This window comes from Podarcis vaucheri (genome assembly GCF_965113315.1).
Source record: "Podarcis vaucheri genome assembly, chromosome: 7".
Taxonomy (NCBI): domain Eukaryota; kingdom Metazoa; phylum Chordata; class Lepidosauria; order Squamata; family Lacertidae; genus Podarcis; species Podarcis vaucheri.
In genome coordinates, this window is record NC_138765.1 from 83,779,342 (window position 1) to 83,799,630 (window position 20,289).

Consider the following 20,289-nt stretch of genomic DNA (forward strand, 5'->3'; position numbering starts at 1 on the left):
TGCGTGTCAACATACCAAAAATGGGATTGCCACGGGGCGTATACCCTCCAAAAGTGAAGACATGGGAATGATCTGCAGTAACCACGGTCAGGGTGTCCTCAGAAGAGGTCATGATATCAGCCCGGCCAATTGCCCGATCCATTTCCACAGCTTCATGCAAAGCCTGCTTTGCTTTTCCTTCGTGGTGTCCATGGTCAATCCTGCCTCCTGCGGAAGGAATTATTAGAATCAGAAAACTGTAAGGGGTGCCCCAATTGTCCTCTAGTCCCAACCCCTACAGTGCAGGAATTGCAGCTGAAGAATCCCTGGCAGGGGGCCATCAAATCTCCGCTTAAATATCTCCAGCGAAGGAGAGCCCACCAACACTCAAATATTATCATTATCATCATTACTAAACTTGAATTTGTACTCTGCCCTTCAGAATCTGGATTTTGAAATTCCCAGGGCAGTACATAACAATATGTTAGGGTACACAATTTCATACAAACATCTTCCATAAAACCATCAATATGAAACATAAGAAAACCAGCCACCAGAAACCAAAATCAGAGACAAGCAGTCCTTAACCTGTTTCATATGTTGTTGTTTTCCCACCAACAGACCGCAGTCAGAATCCAGTTTGTTTCAACCATGGTTTGGTGTTATGTGTGAACTTGGCCACGGTTTGCTTGGCAACCTCACCCCAGATGCTCACAGAGCGACAAAGGCACGAGGGCAAGAGCATCTGGAAAGCAAACCATACTTTGAAGAAGCAAACCATGGTTTGTTTGTCTGTGGGGCAACTCACGGCTTGCTAAACCCACAGTGGCTTAAAAGAAACCATGGTGTTGTGTTATATATGAGCCAGGGGTTTCTTCATTCCTTTGGTGCTTTAAGAACATAAGAAGGGTGTGCTGGATCAGGCCTATGGTCCATCTAGTTCTGCTGTCACCCTCCATAACTGGCCTTTGAATCAGCACGCAGGAACGGCGGTCCCTCCTACAGTGGTCCCTTGCCTTCTCCACACCTCCTTCCTCCTCTCACCTTCTACTAGAAGGAAGAACCCAAGAGGGTTCTTCTGGAGGATTTTAAGGGCCACCTCCACCATTTCCGTCAGGGAAGGGTCTGTCTCGTTGTTCCTGTTCAGCTCGTACACCAGGTCAATCGGCTCAAAGAGGCCTGCGGACAAAAGCCAGAGGTGTGAGTAACAGCCTCGTTAACACTCATGCTCCATTCGAGTCCCTGATCTCACTTAAATAATGTTTTTGTCTGCGTATTACATGTTTGCATTGCTCCACAACGCTGGCCTAGCATGCAGCCGTCCTAGTCAGGGCCGGCTCTAACATTGGGCAGAGTCAGCTGGCTGCTTCAGGCAGCAGGTGCTAAGGGTGTTTGAGGCACACATGTTGCCTAATATTATTTTTGATTAACTTTGTATACCACCCTTCATCAGTGGATCTCGGGGTGGTTCACAACATTAAAAAAACACAAAAGACACAATAAAAGTAAGAACAAAAACAAACCAATAATCTCCCCCTCCCACAACACATGTAAAAAAAGGGCATTGGCTGTTAATCAGCCAAAGGCCTGGTTGAAGAGGAACGTTTTTGCCTGGCGCCTAAAGGTGTATAATGAAGGTGCCAGGTGAGCCTCCTTGGGGAGAGAATTCCACAAACAGGGAGCCACCACAGATAAGGCCCTTTCTTGTGTTGCCACCCTCGGGACCTCGCATGGAGGAGGCACATGAAGAAGGACCTCAAATGATGGACACAGAGTCCAAGTTGGTTTATATGGGGTGAGGAGGTCTCTGAGGTATTGCAGTCCTGAGCCGTTTAAGGGCTTATAGGTAATAATAATAATAATAATAATAATAATAATAATAACAACAACAAGAAGAAGAAGAAGAAGAACAACAACAACAACAACAACAATTTATTATTTATACCCTGCCCATCTGGCCGGGCCTCCCCAGCCACTCTGGGCGGCTTCCAAAAGAATATTAAAATACTATAATACATCAAACATTAAAAGCTTCCCGAAACAGGGCTGCCTTCAGATGTCTTCTAAAAGCCTGGTAGTTGTTGTTCTCTTTGACATCTGGTGGGAGGGTGTTCCACAGGGAAGGCGCCACTACCGAGAAGGCCCTCCACCTGGTTCCCTGTAACTTGGCTTCTCACAGTGAGGGAACCGCCAGAAGGCCCTCGGTGCTGGACCTCAGTGTCCGGGTAGAACGATGGGGGTGGAGAGGTAAAAAGCAGCACTTTGGGTTGGCCCCAGAAACTAATTGGCAGCCAGTGCAATATGCTCAAACTGCCTTGCCATGGCAACCCAGCTGCCAAATTCTGTACCAGCTGAAGTTTCTGAGCCATCTTCAGAGGCAGCCCCATGTATTACAGTAATCTAAACTTCCTGGTTGATTGTTTGGAAGCTGCAGAAGCTTTCTTCAGCCCAAAAATCACAGCGACCAGTGCCAACAGACATCGGCACACTTAGGGATCCGCAGAGTTTGCGCAGCTTGTGTAACAGACCTCAGCAACTCAGCATTTTGGCTAATCTACTTTATTTACATATAAACACACACGGAGCACTGCAACATGGCTCCCTCTCTCTCTAGCATCAGACAGCAAAAAGAAAGAACAAAGGACAATAGTCCCACTTCACAGAACTCAGTAACACAAGCATCCTGGCTCCATCACTTTCCACTCTGTGGAGTCAAAACGTATACCGTCATGTGATAGACAACAATCCCATGACTGCAATCATGGAGCAGGAATTCTAACAGTTACCAACGCATAGACAACAGTAGTTAGGTTGTCTCTGTCCAGATAGGGGTGCAGCTGGGCCACCAGCTGAAGCTGATGGAAGGCACTCGGGACCACTGAGGCCACCTGAGCCTCGAGCGACAGCAAAGGATCCAGGAGGACCCCCAAGCTACATACCCACTCCTTCAGAGGAAGTGTAACTCCCTCAAGAGCAGGCAGCCTCCAATCTATTTGGTCTAGGGAACCGCCCACTAAGATTGCCTCTGTCTTATCTGGATTGAGCTCCAGTTTGTTGGCTCTCATCCAGTCCATTACTGAGGCAAGGCAGTGGTCCAGCACTTCCACTGCCTCACATGCAGATGTAAAGGAGAAATAGAGCTGAGTGCCATCAGCCCATTGCTGACAACTCAATCCAAAATTCTGGATCACCCCTCATGAACTAGAAACTCACCCATTAAATAGTCCACCTTGTTCAGGTCAAGCTTCATCAGTTCTGTCCGATTCCACACATAAAAGGCGTTCTGGGGGAAAGAGAGAGAGAGAGAGAGAGAGAGAGAGAGAGAGAGAGAGAGAGAAGAATCAATTTGCCACTGAGGAGCACCTTTGGTGGTGGTCTACTAAACTGGTGCGGTGATGAGGTGCAATAGCAGTACTTCCAAGGGGTTGTATGGATTGGGCCCCTCTCATCAAGGCCACTGGGCTTGTTTTCATGACTATAGTAGAGTGTGAGGATGACCAGGAGGAGAACTGGGACCAAACAGATCCCCAACTGGGATTGTCATTATTGTTGTGGGTTTGGGGGGATCAGTCTGGGTGATCCTTTCCAGTTCTTGGGGTCCTATAAAAAGTAAAAAAAGGTAAAGGACCCCTGGACGGTTAAGTCCAGTCAAAGGCGACTTTGCAGCACTCGAATCTTGCTTTTCAGGCCGAGGGAGCCGGCGTTTGTCCACAGACAGTTTTCAGGGTCATGTGGCTAGCATGACCAAACCGCTTCTGGTGCAACAGAACACCGCGACCAGAGCACACGGAAACACTGTTTATCTTCCCGCCACAGCGGTACCTATTTATCTACTTGCACTGGCATGTTTTCGAATTGCTAGGTTGGCAGGAGCTGGGAAAGAGCAACGGGAGCTCACCCCATCACGGGGATTCGAACCGTCGACCTTCTGATCAGCAAGCCCAAGGGGCTCAGTGGTTTAGACCACAGCGCCACCTGCATCCCATGGGGTCCTATACCCAGTGAGGGTTAGGATCTAAGAGAAGATTCTGTTGCTGAACTGGTTAGACAGGTTTCTTTGTAAGACATTGACCTTAGCTGGCCATATAAGTCTCCTGATCAGCATCCCAAAAGAATGAGCCACAAGAGCTACAACTGAGGGGTGGTTCCCTGCAGGCCCGTGGACCCCACCCTCCTCGCTGCTAGGTAGGAGAACAAGAGCCAGAGAGCTGAGCTGGAAGCAGGCTGGAAGCTGGAAGCCCAAAGACCTGCTTGCTCTGTGCAAGAGCCCAAGCAGCGACTGATGGAGACGCAAGATCTGTTGGAGCGCCAATGCCGTGAGCATCTCATGGTCAGGTTGGATATTTGTGTGAATCAAACCCTATATTTTAAAGACACCGCAGCCTCTGCCAACCTTCACCCCAAGGAAATCAAATTCTGGGAAAGCCCCTGGCTGCTCGGAGATTGGGGCGGGGTGGAACATCATTGCGATCATAATCGCCACCCCAGACTTCACCGGGAGGGTTACAAAAATGTCCCAATTACCTTATCTTTTGGTTTTGTCTTCCTCCATGCCTCAATGAGGTTCCTGCCATCCAGCCGAGTCCCCCTGAACTTCTCCTCGTTCGGATATTCCACATCGCTGGTGTTCTTGGGGAACATGTACTTCCGACCCCCTCCCATAATCACCTGAGCAGGAGGCAAGGAAAGGAGTCTGTTTCTACCTGGCATGGACATCACAGTACCGCTTGGGTCGAGAAGACTTTCAGAGCGGCTTGCAAAGCTTGAGGCTGCAGTTGGAAGAGGACGATGTGCTCAGCTGAGAAAAAGGATACCAGTGACTGAGCCAAGGCCATCCAGCCTCCTGACTGGGCAAGGCTTTGGTGCAAGGCCACAGGCCAGTGGTGAGACATGTGCGTCTCAGGCAGGAAACCCTCAGGTTCAATCCCTAGAAAAATGCAACTTGTGCTGTTGATAGAAGTAGTACAACTCATGCAACACGTTGGCGACTAATATACACACAAGAATTACCAAAATAATTATACATTCTTTATCAACCTTCTGAGAAAAACACAAAACCTTTGTGCAAAGCCACAGAGACTTACGAACTACCCAACCTAAGATGAACTTATAATGTCTGGTTTCAATGGGTTTTTCAAATGCTTTTGTTTTCTTTATCTTTTTAGGCTTTACACAAGGTTTTTGTATTTTTCTCAGAAGATTGGTAAAGATTGTATAATTATTTTTGTAATTATTGTGTGCGTATTAGTCGCCAACGTGTTGCATCAGGTTCAATCCCTGGCAGAGAGTTACAGAGCAGGTTTAAAAAAAGAAGAAGAGGTAAATGACCCCTGGATGGTTAAGTCCAGTCAAAGGCGACTATGGGGTTCCCTCGCTTTCAGGCCAAGGGAGCCAGCGTTTGTCCACAGACAGCTTTCCAGGTCATGCAGCCAGCATGACTAAATTGCTTCTGGCACAATGGGACACCATGACAGGAACCAGAGCGCACGGAAACGCCATTTACTTTCCTGCCGCAGCGGTACCTATTTTTCTACTTGCGCTGGTGTGCTTTTGAACTGCTAGGTTGGCAGGAGCTGGGACAGAGCAATGGGAGCTCACCCCATCGCGTGGATTTGAACCGCTGACCTTCCGATCGGCAAGCCCAAGAGGCTCAGTGGTTTAGACTACAGCGCCACCTGTGTCCCTAGCTGCAGTGCTGCTTCTCTGCCCAAGACCCTGCAAAGCTGCTGCCGGCCAGAGCAGCAGGTCCTGAGCCTGATGGGCAACTAAGCAGCTTTGGGCATCTGCGTCCTGCCCAGTGCTGGCACTGTGTCTACTGCAGTGCCCGATGGTCTCCTGCAGGCAAGCAACTGGGGATGCAAGTCAAGGCGGACAGTTTGTTCCAGTGTAAACAGAACACCGTCTGACTCAGCAGGGTGTATCTAAGGACCTTTCCATGTTCTGGACATTTTATCATGCCACTTTGGCTCTGGGGTGAACGAGAACACCTTGGCTCCAGTTTTGTGGGACAGCTGCAGGAATTGTGGCTGTAAGACCTGGATAAACAAACCTCCCAAAATGAGGTTTCAAAGAATCTCCTCTCTCATTCTGCTCAGTTTCCCTCTTTGCACCGGTTCAGACAGAATAAAAAAGGGGGCCTCAGGTGGAGTGTTAGAATGTTAATAGAAAACGTGGCCCAAGAAGGGAAGTTCTGAGCAGGCACGAGAGCATAGCTGTCAACTTACAGATTTGAAAATAAGGGACCAGCAGCCTCGAAAATAAGGGATCAGCAGCAAAAATAAGGGATTTTAGTCAACCAGCTGAACTACGAAGTTAAAAGGGACCAGATAATTTGGGAGAGCAGCGCTGGTTTTTAGCCCTTCATTTCCAGAGGTTGCTGCTCAAGACACCAGCTGATGAAACACTGCAATTAAATAACTACAAGCAGCAACCACTTTTCGCGCAAAACGAAGTCCAAGCTACAAAGATGCTGCTGCAGTTCTGTATCTTTTCTCTCGTGCTCCATCTGCAGCTCTCAGTTCCATCAGGCAGGGCGGGAGGAAGGGGGGGAATAGCGCCCGAAGTAAACCCGCAGATCAGACCATCTATGCTAGTCTACCACAACAAATCTATGGGAGAAGCGCTTGCGGTCCTTCCTCCGCTTTCCCCCTCTATGGTTAGCCCTTGGAACACCTGCCTGCCCCTCCGCCTCCTCCTCCTCTCTCTGAACTGCTTTCTCTATGGCTACCCTCGCTCTCATCTCAAGGCTCCTCAGTCCCAGCGGGGAGGGGCTCCCGGGGGCCGAGGCTGGTGAGAGGAGGCCGGAGGGGGGCGGGCCGGGCAGCCAAGCAACACAGTTGGAGCCTCCCTCCTCCCTGGCCAGCAGGGAGGGAGGGAGAGGAGCTGCTTCCTTTGAAACCCGGGAAATTTAAGGGACATCATCAATAAGGAGCAGCAGCGGGACACGGCGCTGGGATAAGGGAGTTTCCCGCCAAATAAGGGACGGTTGACAGCTATGCACTAGAGACATTTTGAAAGGGAAGTAAAGTCCTACATCTAAGGAAAGTCCTACATCTGGTTCATAAACCTCGGCAGGTTTAAAAGAAATGCTTCCCGGCCGTCTCTCTTCCTGCAATCTGTCCTTTGCAGGCTCTCTGCCCAGCCCAATAGGAGCTTAATTCAGCTGGGCTCCATCTGAGAAGGCGTGCGACGGAGAGCCTGTTTATTTGACCACAATTACGCTTCTTTGCTGGCACTCCAACCTCTTCCTCCTCCGATTTAGGGTCTTGGAAGGTGAATCATCCAGTGCAGCAGAACTGGGCCAGGTTGTGGGGTGGGGGGGGAGAGAGATTTGAAGGGGAATATTTAATTACACACCCAACAGAATTGGCTCGCCCAACATGTAATTATTGCAGAAGAAAGTTAAAATTATTATCTTCTCTCTTTTTTTTTTTTAATGGACATATTAAGCTGCTTAAATAACAGGTTCAGCTTTTTGCTTTATTTTTGTCGTGGGTTTATTTGAAGTAGAGAGACACACCCACCCCTATTTATTTACCCCGGGGGGGAATGCGGTGCCGGGTTCCATCGGACGATGCGAGCGGTGAAAGGAGCCCGGAGACTGACCTCTGTCGCTCAAACCACGGGGTGGCTGGGGCCGTTGTGGCTGCCTGTTTGCACTGCCATGGCTGCTGCAACCAAGCTAACATCTCCCCTGGCATTGCCGGCTGTTCCTGCGCCAGGGTTGTTTGCAGGGCGCCCAGCAACGCTCCAGGCGCCCGCAGGCAGCAGGAATGCGAGGCCATGCCTGGCTTAGCCAGACCTTTGTGGTGGGGGGAGAGCATTCTGTGGGGTTTGTGGCAGGGTGCGGCTGGCACCAGGCCCCTGGCCTTGCCCAGTCTTCTGGGCCCCAGCACCTCTCTTGCATGAATCTACGGTTTGCACTCGTGCCTCGCTGCTGCCCTTCCTCCTCCACCAGCCGCACGGGGACCCAGCGCCTTCCGCAACCTGCCAGGAGAGAGCATGGTTTTGCCCGGTGAGAAATCTAATTCCATGGCAAGGCCTCAGAAAACTGGGAATGGGAAGCCAGCTGAGTTTCTGAGCTGCCTGGCTCAGCCTCCTCTGGGCAATCCAGGAGCCCCCATGTGCTTGCATAACATTAGTGGCTTCTAATAACTGGCTTCCTTTGCCTGCGCACTGCAAAACGCCTCTTCACCCAGAGGAATGAATGCCACAGCGAGCGGCCAGCACCACATTGAAACAGACCTCTCCTCCCCCTAACTCTCTCCCTTTCTCTCTCTTTTTCTCTCCTGCTTCAGCTGGAAATTTTTCGCCCTGGGGGTATATATTTCATTCTGCGTTTGTTAGATTAAAGTCCTCCGAGGAGCGTGGAAAAAGCCCTGTTTCTTCATCCGCAAAATGCCATGCCACCAGGTTCACAGGCACTAGGAAGATCCTGATTGTATATTGATTACTTTTAAAGGCTGAAGAGTTTAAAAAACCCAAAAGACTCTGCATTATACTGAGTCAGACCCTTGAATGTTGTCTACACTGACCGGCAGTAGTGGATTCCCCAGGGTTTCAGGCAGGGAAGTTAAGACGAAAGCTTGTGTCTTTAAAAGATGTCTGGCGGTTGCTTCATCAGGTGTGGCAGAGGCAAAAGGTACCTCTGAATCAGACATAGGCAAACTCGGCCCTCCAGATGTTTTGGGACTACAACTCCCATCATCCCTAGCCAACAGGATCAGTGGTCAGGGATGATGGGAGTTGTAGTCCCAAAACATCTGGAGGGCCGAGTTTGCCTATGCCTGCACCTTCCACTCAGCAAGCCCAAAAGGCTCAGTGGTTTAGACCACAGCGTCATTCGTGTCCCTGAAACCTCTGAATTACGAGCTCTTGGGGAGCAAAAGTTTAGAGAAAAGGCAAGTCAGAGGCAACAGGAAAGTTTATACAGTGGTACCTCATGTTAAGTACTTAATTTGTTCTGGAGGTCCGTTCTTAACCTGAAACTGTTCTTAACCTGAAGCACCACTCTAACTAATGGGGCCTCCCGCTGCTGCTGCGCCGCCAGAGCACAATTACTGTTCTCATCTTGAAGCAAAGTTCTTAACCTGAAGCACTATTTCTGGGTTAGCGGAGTCTGTAACCTGAAGCATATGTAACCCGAGGTACCACTGTACAATTATGAGCGGCACAGAGAACAGCATTAGAACTCGTGGCTATCCAAAGAAGCTGGATGCTGGAAGACTGAAGACCGATAAAAGAAAGAACTTCTTCATGGAATGCATGGTTACTATGGAACTCCCTGCTGCAGTGATGACCACACAGTAGGATGACTTTAAAAAAGGATTAGACAAATTCATGGAGGAAGAGAGAGGCCTTTGACAACAGCAGAGCTTGGGGTCTCAAATTTCAGCGGTGCCCCCACCCTGCCTCAAGCCTTCCGTTCTACATCATAGCTGCAGTGCGCCAAAGGCTCTGCACCCGATGCAACCAAACTGGTCACGTTCCCCTAAATCCACCTCTTGGCGACTATGCTCTGCCTTTCAATGGCTGTCACGTGGAAGAGGGAACAAGCTTGTTTTCTCCTGCTCTGAAGGGTAGGACTCAAACTAATGGCTCCAAAGACCTACATTGGCTCCCAGTACGTTTCCAAGCACAATTCAAAGTGTTGGTGCTGACCTTTAAAGCCCTAAACGGCCTTGGTCCAGTATACCTGAAGGAGCATCTCCACCTCCATTGTTCTACCCGGACACTGAGGTCCAGCGCCGAGGGCCTTCTGGCGGTTCCCTCGCTGCGAGAAGCCAAGTTACAGGGAACCAGGCAGAGGGCCTTCTCGGTAGTGGCGCCCGCCCTGTGGAACGCCCTCCCATCAGATGTCAAAGAGAAGAACAACTACCAGACTTTTAGAAGACATCTGAAGGCAGCCCTGTTTAGGGAAGCTTTTAATGTTTAACAGACTACTGTATTTTAATACTTTGTTGGAAGCCGCCCAGAGTGGCTGGGAAAACCTAGCCAGATGGGCGAGGTATAAATATTATTATTATTATTATTATTATTATTATTATTATTATTATTATTATTTTATTACAAGAAAAGAGATTCTGACTAAGTGGGAACGGTCTCCTTCAGGAGGTTATGGACTCCCCTTTCTTTGAGGTTTTTAAAATAGCCATCTATCATGGACACTTTAGAAGAAGAGAAGAAGAGTTTGGATTTGACATCCCGCCTTTCACTCCCTTTAAGGAGTCTCAAAGCGGCTAACATTCTCCTTTCCCTTCCTCCCCCACAACAAACACTCTGTGAGGTGAGTGGGGCTGAGAGACTTCAGAGAAGTGTGACTGGCCCAAGGTCACCCAGCAGCTGCATGTGGAGGAGCGGAGACGCGAACCCGGTTCCCCAGATTACGAGACTACCGCTCTTAACCACTACACCACACTGGCTTTAGTTAAGATTCCTGCATTGCAGACCAGACCAGCCACACAAGGCACCATAGAATCATAGAATCATAGAGTTGGAAGAGACCACAAGGGCCATCGAGTCCAACCCCCTGCCAAGCAGGAAACACCATCAGAGCACTCCTGACATATGGTTGTCAAGCCTCTGCTTAAAGACCTCCAAAGTAGGAGACTCCACCACACTCCTTGGCAGCAAATTCCACTGTCGAACAGCTCTTACTGTCAGGAAGTTCTTCCTAATGTTTAGGTGGAATCTTCTTTCTTGTAGTTTGGATCCATTGCTCCGTGTCCGCTTCTCTGGAGCAGCAGAAAACAACCTTTCTCCCTCCTCTATGTGACATCCTTTTATATATTTGAACATGGCTATCATATCACCCCTTAACCTCCTCTTCTCCATATGGGTGCCCAGCTACAGCCCATCATCCAACGCCTCCATTGCTGCCCGCAGAACCTCCTGTGTGAACATCGGTCCACAGAGACATCAGCCTCGCCTCTAGGCACTGCTGGCCTCATTCCACCACCAGGGGGAGCTGTGTCCTCTCCTGCTGTACCCACTGCCTGAGACAATAGGCATTGATTGTGCTTTTGGGCAAGCTGTGCCAGCTGGCATGGGGTGCCCTGCTGTGACGATGCAACCGATGCACTCTGCTACAATGGCCCAGATAAAAGATTAACGCACAGCACCACGGCGCATCTTTCAAGCTTCTCTTTGCCCTGAACGCGGAATTGCATCTGCAGAGAGATGCCCTCTGGCCTCCTGGCACTCTCTCGCGCCCTTGCCAGCTTCCTGCGTTTGGGGGAAACGGGCCGGGGAGGTGGGGGCTGCTGGCTGGGTCCTCGAGAGAGTGGGCCTGAATAGCAACAGGGGCCCGTTGCCCGAGTGCCAGGTGCAGGCAGTGGCTGGAAGAGGCCACCCTGCTCACTCGCTTTCTCTCGCCTCTTTGGTTTGCAAGGCAGAGGGCGAGAACAGCTGTTGTGGGAAACAGAGACACAATTCAGGCTCTCTGGTCCGGAATGGAGGAGGAGGAGGAAGGGTCTGCACTGCCGGAGACTTTCTTGGGTTGCATTCTCAAGGGCCTCCCCTCTCGCCCCCCTCAGATCTGCCGATTCACACAACTTTTCCACTCGCAGCACTGAAAGCTTTCTTTGAGTTCATCTGCATAGTTAAATCAGCTGCTTGGGAAACGCCAAAAGCTTCTAACCTCGGCCTATCCTTCTCAGCCAGCCAAGAGCCTAGCTGTTGTTCCAGGCGAGGAATAGATGAAGTCACCCATTTGGGGTTTTCCTCGTTTTTCCAATCTCCACTTCTCCACATTCTCACACCGCTTTGCAGTTTTTCGTTAACTTCCCCAGGAAATTTTGCCAGTATCCGAATGCAAATTTCTCCTAGGCTACACTTTCCCCCCATGCAATTACCCCTAATGTTTGCCAGCAGATTTTGGTATGTCCTTTCCACTAATGCATTTCCCTTCAATATAAACTTTTATCCAGCAAGATCATTTGGCATTGCAAAATTCAGAGAAGTGGGGCTTTTGAAGAGTAGCTGAGATTAGGTGTGTTTATTCTTTCGGGATGTACAGATCCCGAACCAAATTCCTTTCCCATCCCCCTTCCGGATGAAATATCTGTGCAATTGATAAAACATAGGGCTGTCACCTGATTCCTCAACTTTTGTACAGCCCACCCCTCTGTTCAGCCATCTGTGCTAGAGATTTTAGCTTTCAATGAAAGGGAACCAAATCAGGACAGCAGTGGTGTATCTTCCACAAGAGCAGGGTTCAAGGGCAGAAAGATGATCCTTTATGCACAACCAAGGAAACATTGTGACTCACAGGGAGACAAACTGCTTCTTGGTTTAACTTCCAAGATTTGAAAAGAAAGTTGCAAGGCAAGGCAAGGCAAGAAGAAGAAGAGGAGGAGGAGGAGGAGGAGGAGGAAGAAGAAGAAGAAGAAAGAACCACATTTGCCTGAAAGAAACAGGAGGTTTTTCTGTGAATGTTGTGGGATGGGTGATTCGGTTTCATTCATACCACCCATTTTTTTAGCTCATTGCAAGACAAACAGACAGAGGGGTTTTTCTCCCAAGACCCAGCCAAGTCTTTAGATGGTAATTCACCCCACAATCTCTAATTTAAGGTGTTTCCTTTTAAAAAAGAAAGATTTTTGTTGTTGCTGTAAAAGTCCTCATGCTTTAACCGATTTCAATATGTATATGTTCTATGCACCATGAAGCACTGAGAGAAAGAAGGCAGGGAGCAGCTTTCCGCCCCCCACCCCAAATGAAAGATCTGAGGGGAGCTGGGGGCAGGGATTAAATATTCTGTCAATTTTCCGGTTCCCTGGCTTTCTAAATTTTCCAGTCTTCAATTCAGATCTCCACAGCAATTTGAGCTGTTGTTGTTTCGATCTTTGTGAAAATTCATCAGTATAATCATCATCATCATAATAAACACAGTTCTGCAAGCAATTTCCCCAGAATATGATGCATTCTGTTTGTTATTTTCCCCCAAATACAGGCATCATTGTGTATATTGTTTGGTTGTAGAAGTGCCTTGCAAAATCTGGAGAAGTGTGAATTTTGAAGGACTGCTGTGCTTCAAATATTGCTTCGAGAAGTACGCATTAGGGAGCTTCTCATCCATGCACAAACCAAAAAGGGTGCAAATGTAAGATTCACATCTATTGCTCCACCCACTTATGCACCACTGTCATGTGACCCTGGAAAGGTTTCCCACGAGGTCATGTGACCCCTGATTTCAGCCTGAGGATAACATGGGGTTAGGGAGGCCATTTTCGGTTGCCCTGATCTCCTTGGAACAGGACTGAAAAAAGCAATAAATCCACCCAGAGCTGGATCCTCCCTTTTGTGTCCCTCTCGAATCCACCCACCTTGCTCTCCGAAATAACTGCTTGCTGCCGAAACCAGAGAGCGAGAGTAACGCCCGAGGAAGGGCCGTGGCATTCCACACACGGCACAGTACATTTTGCACAAAGTAAAATAATTATTAGGCTTGCGGCAGAGCCTGAGCTGTTCTGCAGTTACAGGAGACAGAGCTGGGAGCTAAATGGACTGCTCATTTCAGGGGTGGGAAGCCTTTAGCAGCCCCAAGGGCTGCTTTGCCTTCTGGGGGGGTGGCACATGCCAGGGGTGGGGCAAAGCAGGTGGAGCAATTGATGTGAATTTTTCCCTTCGCGCAGTAGGCTAGTTTCCACGCACCCCTCTCTGGCCTTCATTCATGCAGGCAAGAGGCATTATCTGAGTCCAGGGACAGGTACCAGTCAGGCAAAAACATTCAGGGGGAAGACCATTGAGGGGTGGGCCCTGGGGACAGGACTGGGAAAACCCAGCCAGATGGGTGGGGTATAAATAATAAAATTATTATTATTATTATTATTATTATTATTATTATTATTATTATTATTATTATTCCAAGGGCCTAAATTCCTTCATTTGCTGCATTTCCATCCTGTCTTTCCCCCCCAAAGAGCTCCAAGTGGTGTACAGTGGTACCTCTGGTTGCGAACAGGATCCATTCCGCAGACCCGTTCACAACATGAAAAGCCTGCAACCTGAAGCACCGTATCTGCGCAGGTGAGCGGTGTGATTTGGTGCTTGTGCGCATGCGTGAAGCGTGATTTAGCGCTACTGCGCATGCGCGAGCAGTGAAACCCGGAAGTAACCCTTTCCGGTACTTCCAGGTCGCCGCGGGACACAACCTGAAAAAACGTAACATGAAGCAAACGTAACATGAGGTATGACTGTATATCGTTCTCCCTCTCCTTGTTTAATCCCCGCAACAGCCATCCTGTGAGGTAGGTTAGGCTGAGATGCAGGGACTGGCCCAAGGCCACACCCGGGGACAGCGGCGTAGCGTGGGTTGTCAGCACCCGGGGCAAGGCAAGTAATTTGCGCCCCCTAACCCCTAACCTGCCGCCGCTGCCAGCTTCTTCTTGCTGCTGCCTGGGCTGGTCTGGTGTGGTTCTCTCCCGCGCTCAGCGCTGCGCTGGGCGGCCGCTGCACTGTCCCTCCCCCAGATAGTCCCTCGCTGTCTCTCCGCACCGCACGCCTGGCACCCACCCCCTCCACAGTGGGCGGCGACCCAGCGGCTCGGATCGGATTCACACAGCCAGCACTGCAGTGAGAGAGAGTGAGTGAGCCAGGTAGGGGCAGAGAGCTGTGAGTGCGGGCGCCCCCCGCCCGATGTTGCGCCTGGTGCGGCCGGCCCCCCCTGCACCCCCCACGCTACGCCACTGCCCGGGGAGCTCCACATCTGAGGGGGAAGAGATCAGGATGGTGGAGGGTTCGGAAACCAAGCTTATGAAGAACGATTGAGGGAGCTGGGGATGTTTAGCCTGGAGAAGAGGAGACGGAGAGGAGATAGGAGAGCCTTCTTCCAATATCTGACAGCTTGCCACATGGAGCAAGTTTGTTGTCTCCTGCTCTGGAGGGTAGGACTCGAACCAACAGCTTCACGTTACAAGAATGGGTCAACTTCCTGGCATTAAGAGCATGGCCTCCCTCGGAAGGTGATGGACTCTTTTGCCTTGGAGGTTTTTTAAGCATAGGTTGGACGGCCATCTGCCATGGATGCTTTAGCTGAGATCCCTGCGTTGAAGGGGGTTGGACTAGATGACCCCTAGGGGGTCCCATCGAATTCAACAATTCTAGGATTCTATTACTCTAACCCAAACTAAGGTCCAGGGGCCGGATGCAGCCCATTCGCCTTCTAAATCTGGCCCTCGGACAGTCAGGGAATCAGCATGTTTTTACATGAGTAGAATGTGTCCTTTTATTTCAAATGCATTTCTGGGTTATTTGTGGGGCATAGGAATTCGTTCTTTTTTCTCTCTCCAAAATATAGTCCAGCCCCCCCCCCCAAGGTCTGAGGGACAGTGGGCCAGCCCCCTGCTGAAAATGTTTGCTGACCTCCACTCTAACCACTACATTGGCTCATCAAAGAAAGATCGAATCACCCCAAATACGCTGCGATTTCATTTATATTCCCCGCTTTTTTGGGTCCACAGAATTCTAGAGGGACCCTGAGGATCAGTGCTTTTTTTCTAAAAAATAAAAATTAAAAATGTTTAGGTGTACTCTCATTTTCATAAAAAGGTAAAGGTAAAGGGACCCCTGACCGTTAGTTCCAGTTGTGGCCGACTCTAGGTTGTGCGCTCATCTCGCTTCATTGGCTGAGGTGTACAGCTTCCGGGTCATGGGGCCAGCATGACTAAGCCACTTCTGGCAAACCAGAGCAGCGCACGGGAACGCCGTTTACCTTCCTGCCGGAGTGGTACCTATTTATCTACTTGCACTTTGTGCTTTCGAACTGTTAGGTTGGCAGGAGCAGGAACCGAGCAACGGGAGCTCACCCCGTGGCGGGGATTCGAACCGCCGACCTTCTAATCAGCAAACCCTATTTTCCTACTCATATTGAAATGCTGCCCCTCAATGAGGCCAAACTTAAATTCACAAAATGTTTAGGGGTATGCGTACCCCCATGTCCCCCCCCCCCAAAATAGCACTGCTAAGGATCCAATCCCCTGCAATTCAGGAATACGCAGCTTTCCCATATGGGGATCAAACCTGCAACCTTGGAGTTATCAGAACCATGCTCTAACCAATCGAGCTATCCAGGTCCCCTCCGCCCTGTCCAATCTTCATTGCCCTTCTTCCCCCTCTTATATTAAAACCGCCCTGCAGCTGTTCTCGGCTGACCCGCGCTCACCTCAATGTCTGGGATGTTTTCGAAAAGCTGGTGTGCGATGTCTTTGCAGCCCTGCTGGATGGCCTCAGGGGGCATCTCGTTGTCGGAGTACCAGTCCCGGTCGGCAGAGTGCGCATAGGCCGCGCTCGGCGTGGCATGGTTGACCCGCGTTGTCGTGACGATGCCCACGGATTTGCCTGGGACCAGAGAAGCGAAGGAGTCAGAGAAGCCAAGGCAAAGATACGCACTTCATCCCAGAGGCCTGGAGACCGAGGCTTTCCAGGGCCGACGGCATGAACTTTGGCAAAACTCAGCGGGGACAGAAGCTGCGTGCCGCTGGCAACAGCCTGGGGGATGCTTTAGAGCCAAGCGCAAAAAAAAAAAAAACCCTTCTGGGCGAGACGCCACCAAACTCCCTCCCCTCTTCTCCCAAGCTAAATGACCCCTCTCACATCTTGGGCATGCAGCGGGGTCAAACCGTGCTGCTGAAAACACATTATTCTGTCTATCGACACAGCCGGTTAAACATTGTTCCGCTCTGCGGAGTTAATCATCTCGCCGAGAGTGATTTTTGGCTCTCCTCGCCTGTCCCTCAGAGCCCACGGAGAACAAGCAGAACAACTGCGCTCTGTGTCTCCTCCAGATCATCCCTTCGCTTTTCGCACTTCCTTCCTTCTCCCCCACCGTCTCTCTACACCAGCCCCACGGGGGCACCATGGATAAAGGCAAGGCCAGGCACAAGCCTCCTTTGTAATTGGAGCTGGGGGCACACACCCCCTTCGAGGGAGAACCCGGGGGTTTATTTTTAATCGTGGTTTCCAGCTGATCCATGGAAAGAGGCGCTCTGTTTGGCATCGCTTTATAAAAAAGAGAAAGAGAGAAAAAGTGGGCAGAGAGGTTCCGAGTGTGGGCACCTGCAAACGTCAGGCTTTGATCTGATTTTGTTCCAGCCCACACCCCAAAAATCACAGTGTGACCACCGAGGCCACTCAAACCAGCTGGGCCATGAAAGGACAGCGATCAAACAGGTTCCTCTTCAGACATTTAACTATGGACTCATGTCCAAAACGTTTGATTGGTTTTTTTAGCATCAACAGAATGCATTTTTCAAAAGCAATGTTTTCTTGGCATTTTCCATCTGTTTATTCATTTAAAAAAACAACAACAACAGGAAGGATCAGAGCCTTTGGCTCCTGCAAAACATTTCAGCGGCGACGATAAAGAGGGCCGCTTCTTTGAGCAGCGTGACTTAGCGCTTCCCGTTTTATAAATATCCTGGTGGAATTTTTCTCATGTATGTATAATCACACAAATTTTCTATCACGAACAGATGTAACGCAGAGGTTGCAGGTTCGATCCCCACATGGGTCTCCAGCTGGTTTTTTTGAACTACAACTCCCATCATTCCTAGCTAGCAAGACCACTGGTCAGGGGTGATGGGAATTGTAGTCCGAAAACAGCTGGAGACCCAAGTTTGGGAAACACTGATAGATGATCGTCAGGGTCCCTTCCAACTCTATGATTCTATGTTCAGACCTTGTGCTACGCTCATTTCAGGCAGGAGATGTTCCCAGCCTCACCTGAGGAGGCCATGGGTCAATCCAGGGCCCTTTTGTAACTGCTCAGCTGCTCCTGGTACTTACCAGAGGATGCAGTCCAGGGGTGCTGGAACCTGCCTTAGACTGTTATAATAATATAATAATAATATAATAAGCTGGACCATAAAGCTGGACCATAAAGAAGGCTGATCGCCGAAGAATTGATGCTTATGAATTCTGGTGCTGGAGGAGACTCTTGAGAGTCCCATGGACTCTCTGATGGTGCTCTGATGGTGTTTCCTGCTTGGCAGGGGGTTGGACTCGATGGCCCTTGTGGTCTCTTCCAACTCTATGATTCTATGATTCTATGACTGCAAGAAGATCAAACCTATCCATTCTTAAGGAAATCAGCCCTGAGTGCTCCCTGGAAGGACAGATCCTGAAGCTGAGGCTCCAATACTTTGGCCACCTCATGAGAAGAGAAGACTCCCTGGAAAAGACCCTGATGTTGGGAAAGATGGAGGGCACAAGGAGAAGGGGACAACAGAGGACGAGATGGTTGGACAGTGTTCTCGAACAAGAGTTTGACCAAACTGCGGGAGGCAGTGGAAGACAGGAGTGCCTGGCATGCTCTGGTCCAGGGGGTCATGAAGTGTCGGACACGACTAAATGACTAAACAACAGCAATATAATTTATACCCCGCCCATCTGGCTGGGTTTCCCCAGCCACTCTGGGCGGCTCCCAACAGAATATTAAAATACAATAAGCTATTAAACATTAAAAGCTTCCCTTAAAAGGGCTGCCTTCAGATGTCTTCGAAAAGTCTGGTAGTTGTTTTTCTCTTTGACATCTGGTGGTAGGGTGTTCCACAGGGCAGGTGCCACTACCGAGAAGGCCCTCTACTTGGTTCCCTGTCGGGGGAACCACCAGAAGGCCCTCGGCACTGGACCTCAGTGTCTGGGCAGAACAATGGGGGTGGAGACACTCCTTCCTGTTAAGAATGAATGGGGAGCCTGGCTGCTGGGTCTGTCCAATGGCTCATGTAGTCCAGTGTGCTTATCCCAGAGAGGTCACCCAGATGCCCCAAGGAGAAACCAACAAACAGGACCCAGCAAGAGCCCTCTCCCCTCCTGTGGCTTCCAGCAGAAACTGGTATTTGGAAGCACGGCTGCCTCCAACCACAAAGGCAAAGCTTAGCCATCCTGGTTAAAGCAAAGCAAAGTAAAGGACCCCTGACCATTAGGTCCAGTCGTGGCCGACTCTGGGGTTGCGGTGCTCATCTCGCTTTATTGGCTGAGGGAGCCAGCATACAGCTTCCGGGTCATGTGTCCAGCATGACTAAGCCACTTCTGGCGAACCAGAGCAGCACACGGAAATGCCGTTTACCTTCCCACCAGAGTGGTACCTATTTATCTACTTGCGCTTGGCATGCTTTCGAACTACTAGGTGGGCAGGAGCAGGGACCGAGCAATGGGAGCTTACCCTGTCACGGGGATTCAAACCGCCGACCTTCTGATTGGCAAGCCCTAGGCTCTGTGGTTTAACCCACAGCGCCACCTGCTAGTAGCAACCAGATAGTCGTTTCCAGCCCTATCAAGCAATTTTAGGGATTAAACCAGGTACCTTCCTTGTGAAAATTGATGTGCTTTGGCACTGGGCTTTTAATACAGCCCTTCTCTCCAATGCTGCGAAAACATGGACACTAATATTCTGTTTTGCTTGAGTATCAAACCAGTCTCAAGTCCAGCTCTTGTCCCGGACAATGCAGTTATTGTGGTTAAAGTATTCTGACACCCTTCCAGAAAGCTATCTGCGATCTGTTACTAAGTGAAGTTTTAAGAGGAAACTTTTGCTTGGCGGTTAAAATAAAGCCCACCTATTTTCACACGAGAATGAGAGCAAAACCGAATGTTCAGCTTGAAGGACCCACAAATAAAAATGCTTCCCCCATGTAGAAAAGTGGAAAATTCCAGCACCGTTTCACTGAAGCCCCATATTGAACAAATAGATTTTTTAAAAAAATATTGCTAAAAGCCAGGCCTTGTCTTAAAAGCGCAGATAACAGCGAAGCCTAAGCTGCCATCTTCTGTACTCTTGGGAATAAGCCACATTCACCGTAATTTGGAGGTACTTGCTCTTGATTGTGCTGTTAACGGAATAATAAGCAAGCATTTATCTCTCAAAGCCCACGGTTTTCAAAATGCCTTATCAACCAGCGAGCTTTACTCTTGCTGCAGCATTTTGAATTGTTGTGACCTGCCCTGGGGCCTTAGGGTGAAGGGTGAGTAATAAACCAAATTTATTATTAGGACGTCTACAGGGGTGGGGAAGCCTTAGATCACCAGATGTGATCTTCCAGGCCTCTTTATGTAGACTGTGGACTGTGCCCCTCCTCCTACTGAGCTACAGTCCTTCATTTAAAAAAAAAAATCAAAATTCTACTCATGGTTCAGAAGGAAGGGCTGGCTTAAACAGGAACACATAACCTCCAACATTTCTCTGATCGAAATAGGGACATCCTATGCCGTAATAGGGATGCGGGTGGCGCTGTGGGTTAAACCACAGAGCCAAGGACTTGCTGATCAGAAGGTCGGTAGTTCAAATCCCCGCGACGGGGTGCGCTCCCATTG

The 20,289-nt window shown here is 49.6% G+C and overlaps 1 protein-coding gene across 1 annotated transcript in view; it reads right to left on the reverse strand.

Moving 5' to 3' along the window:
- Window positions 1–20,289, reverse strand: part of ALPL (alkaline phosphatase, biomineralization associated) — a 64,716-nt gene that overhangs the window by 7,690 nt on the left and 36,737 nt on the right. Inside the window, exons 6-10 of the mRNA XM_082230168.1 lie at window positions 16,142–16,317; window positions 4,504–4,647; window positions 3,193–3,262; window positions 1,024–1,158; window positions 16–207 (exon numbers count right to left, since the gene is read on the reverse strand). Of these exons, the coding sequence (XP_082086294.1) occupies window positions 16–207; window positions 1,024–1,158; window positions 3,193–3,262; window positions 4,504–4,647; window positions 16,142–16,317 (717 nt within the window). The remainder of the gene's footprint in view (window positions 1–15; window positions 208–1,023; window positions 1,159–3,192; window positions 3,263–4,503; window positions 4,648–16,141; window positions 16,318–20,289) is intronic.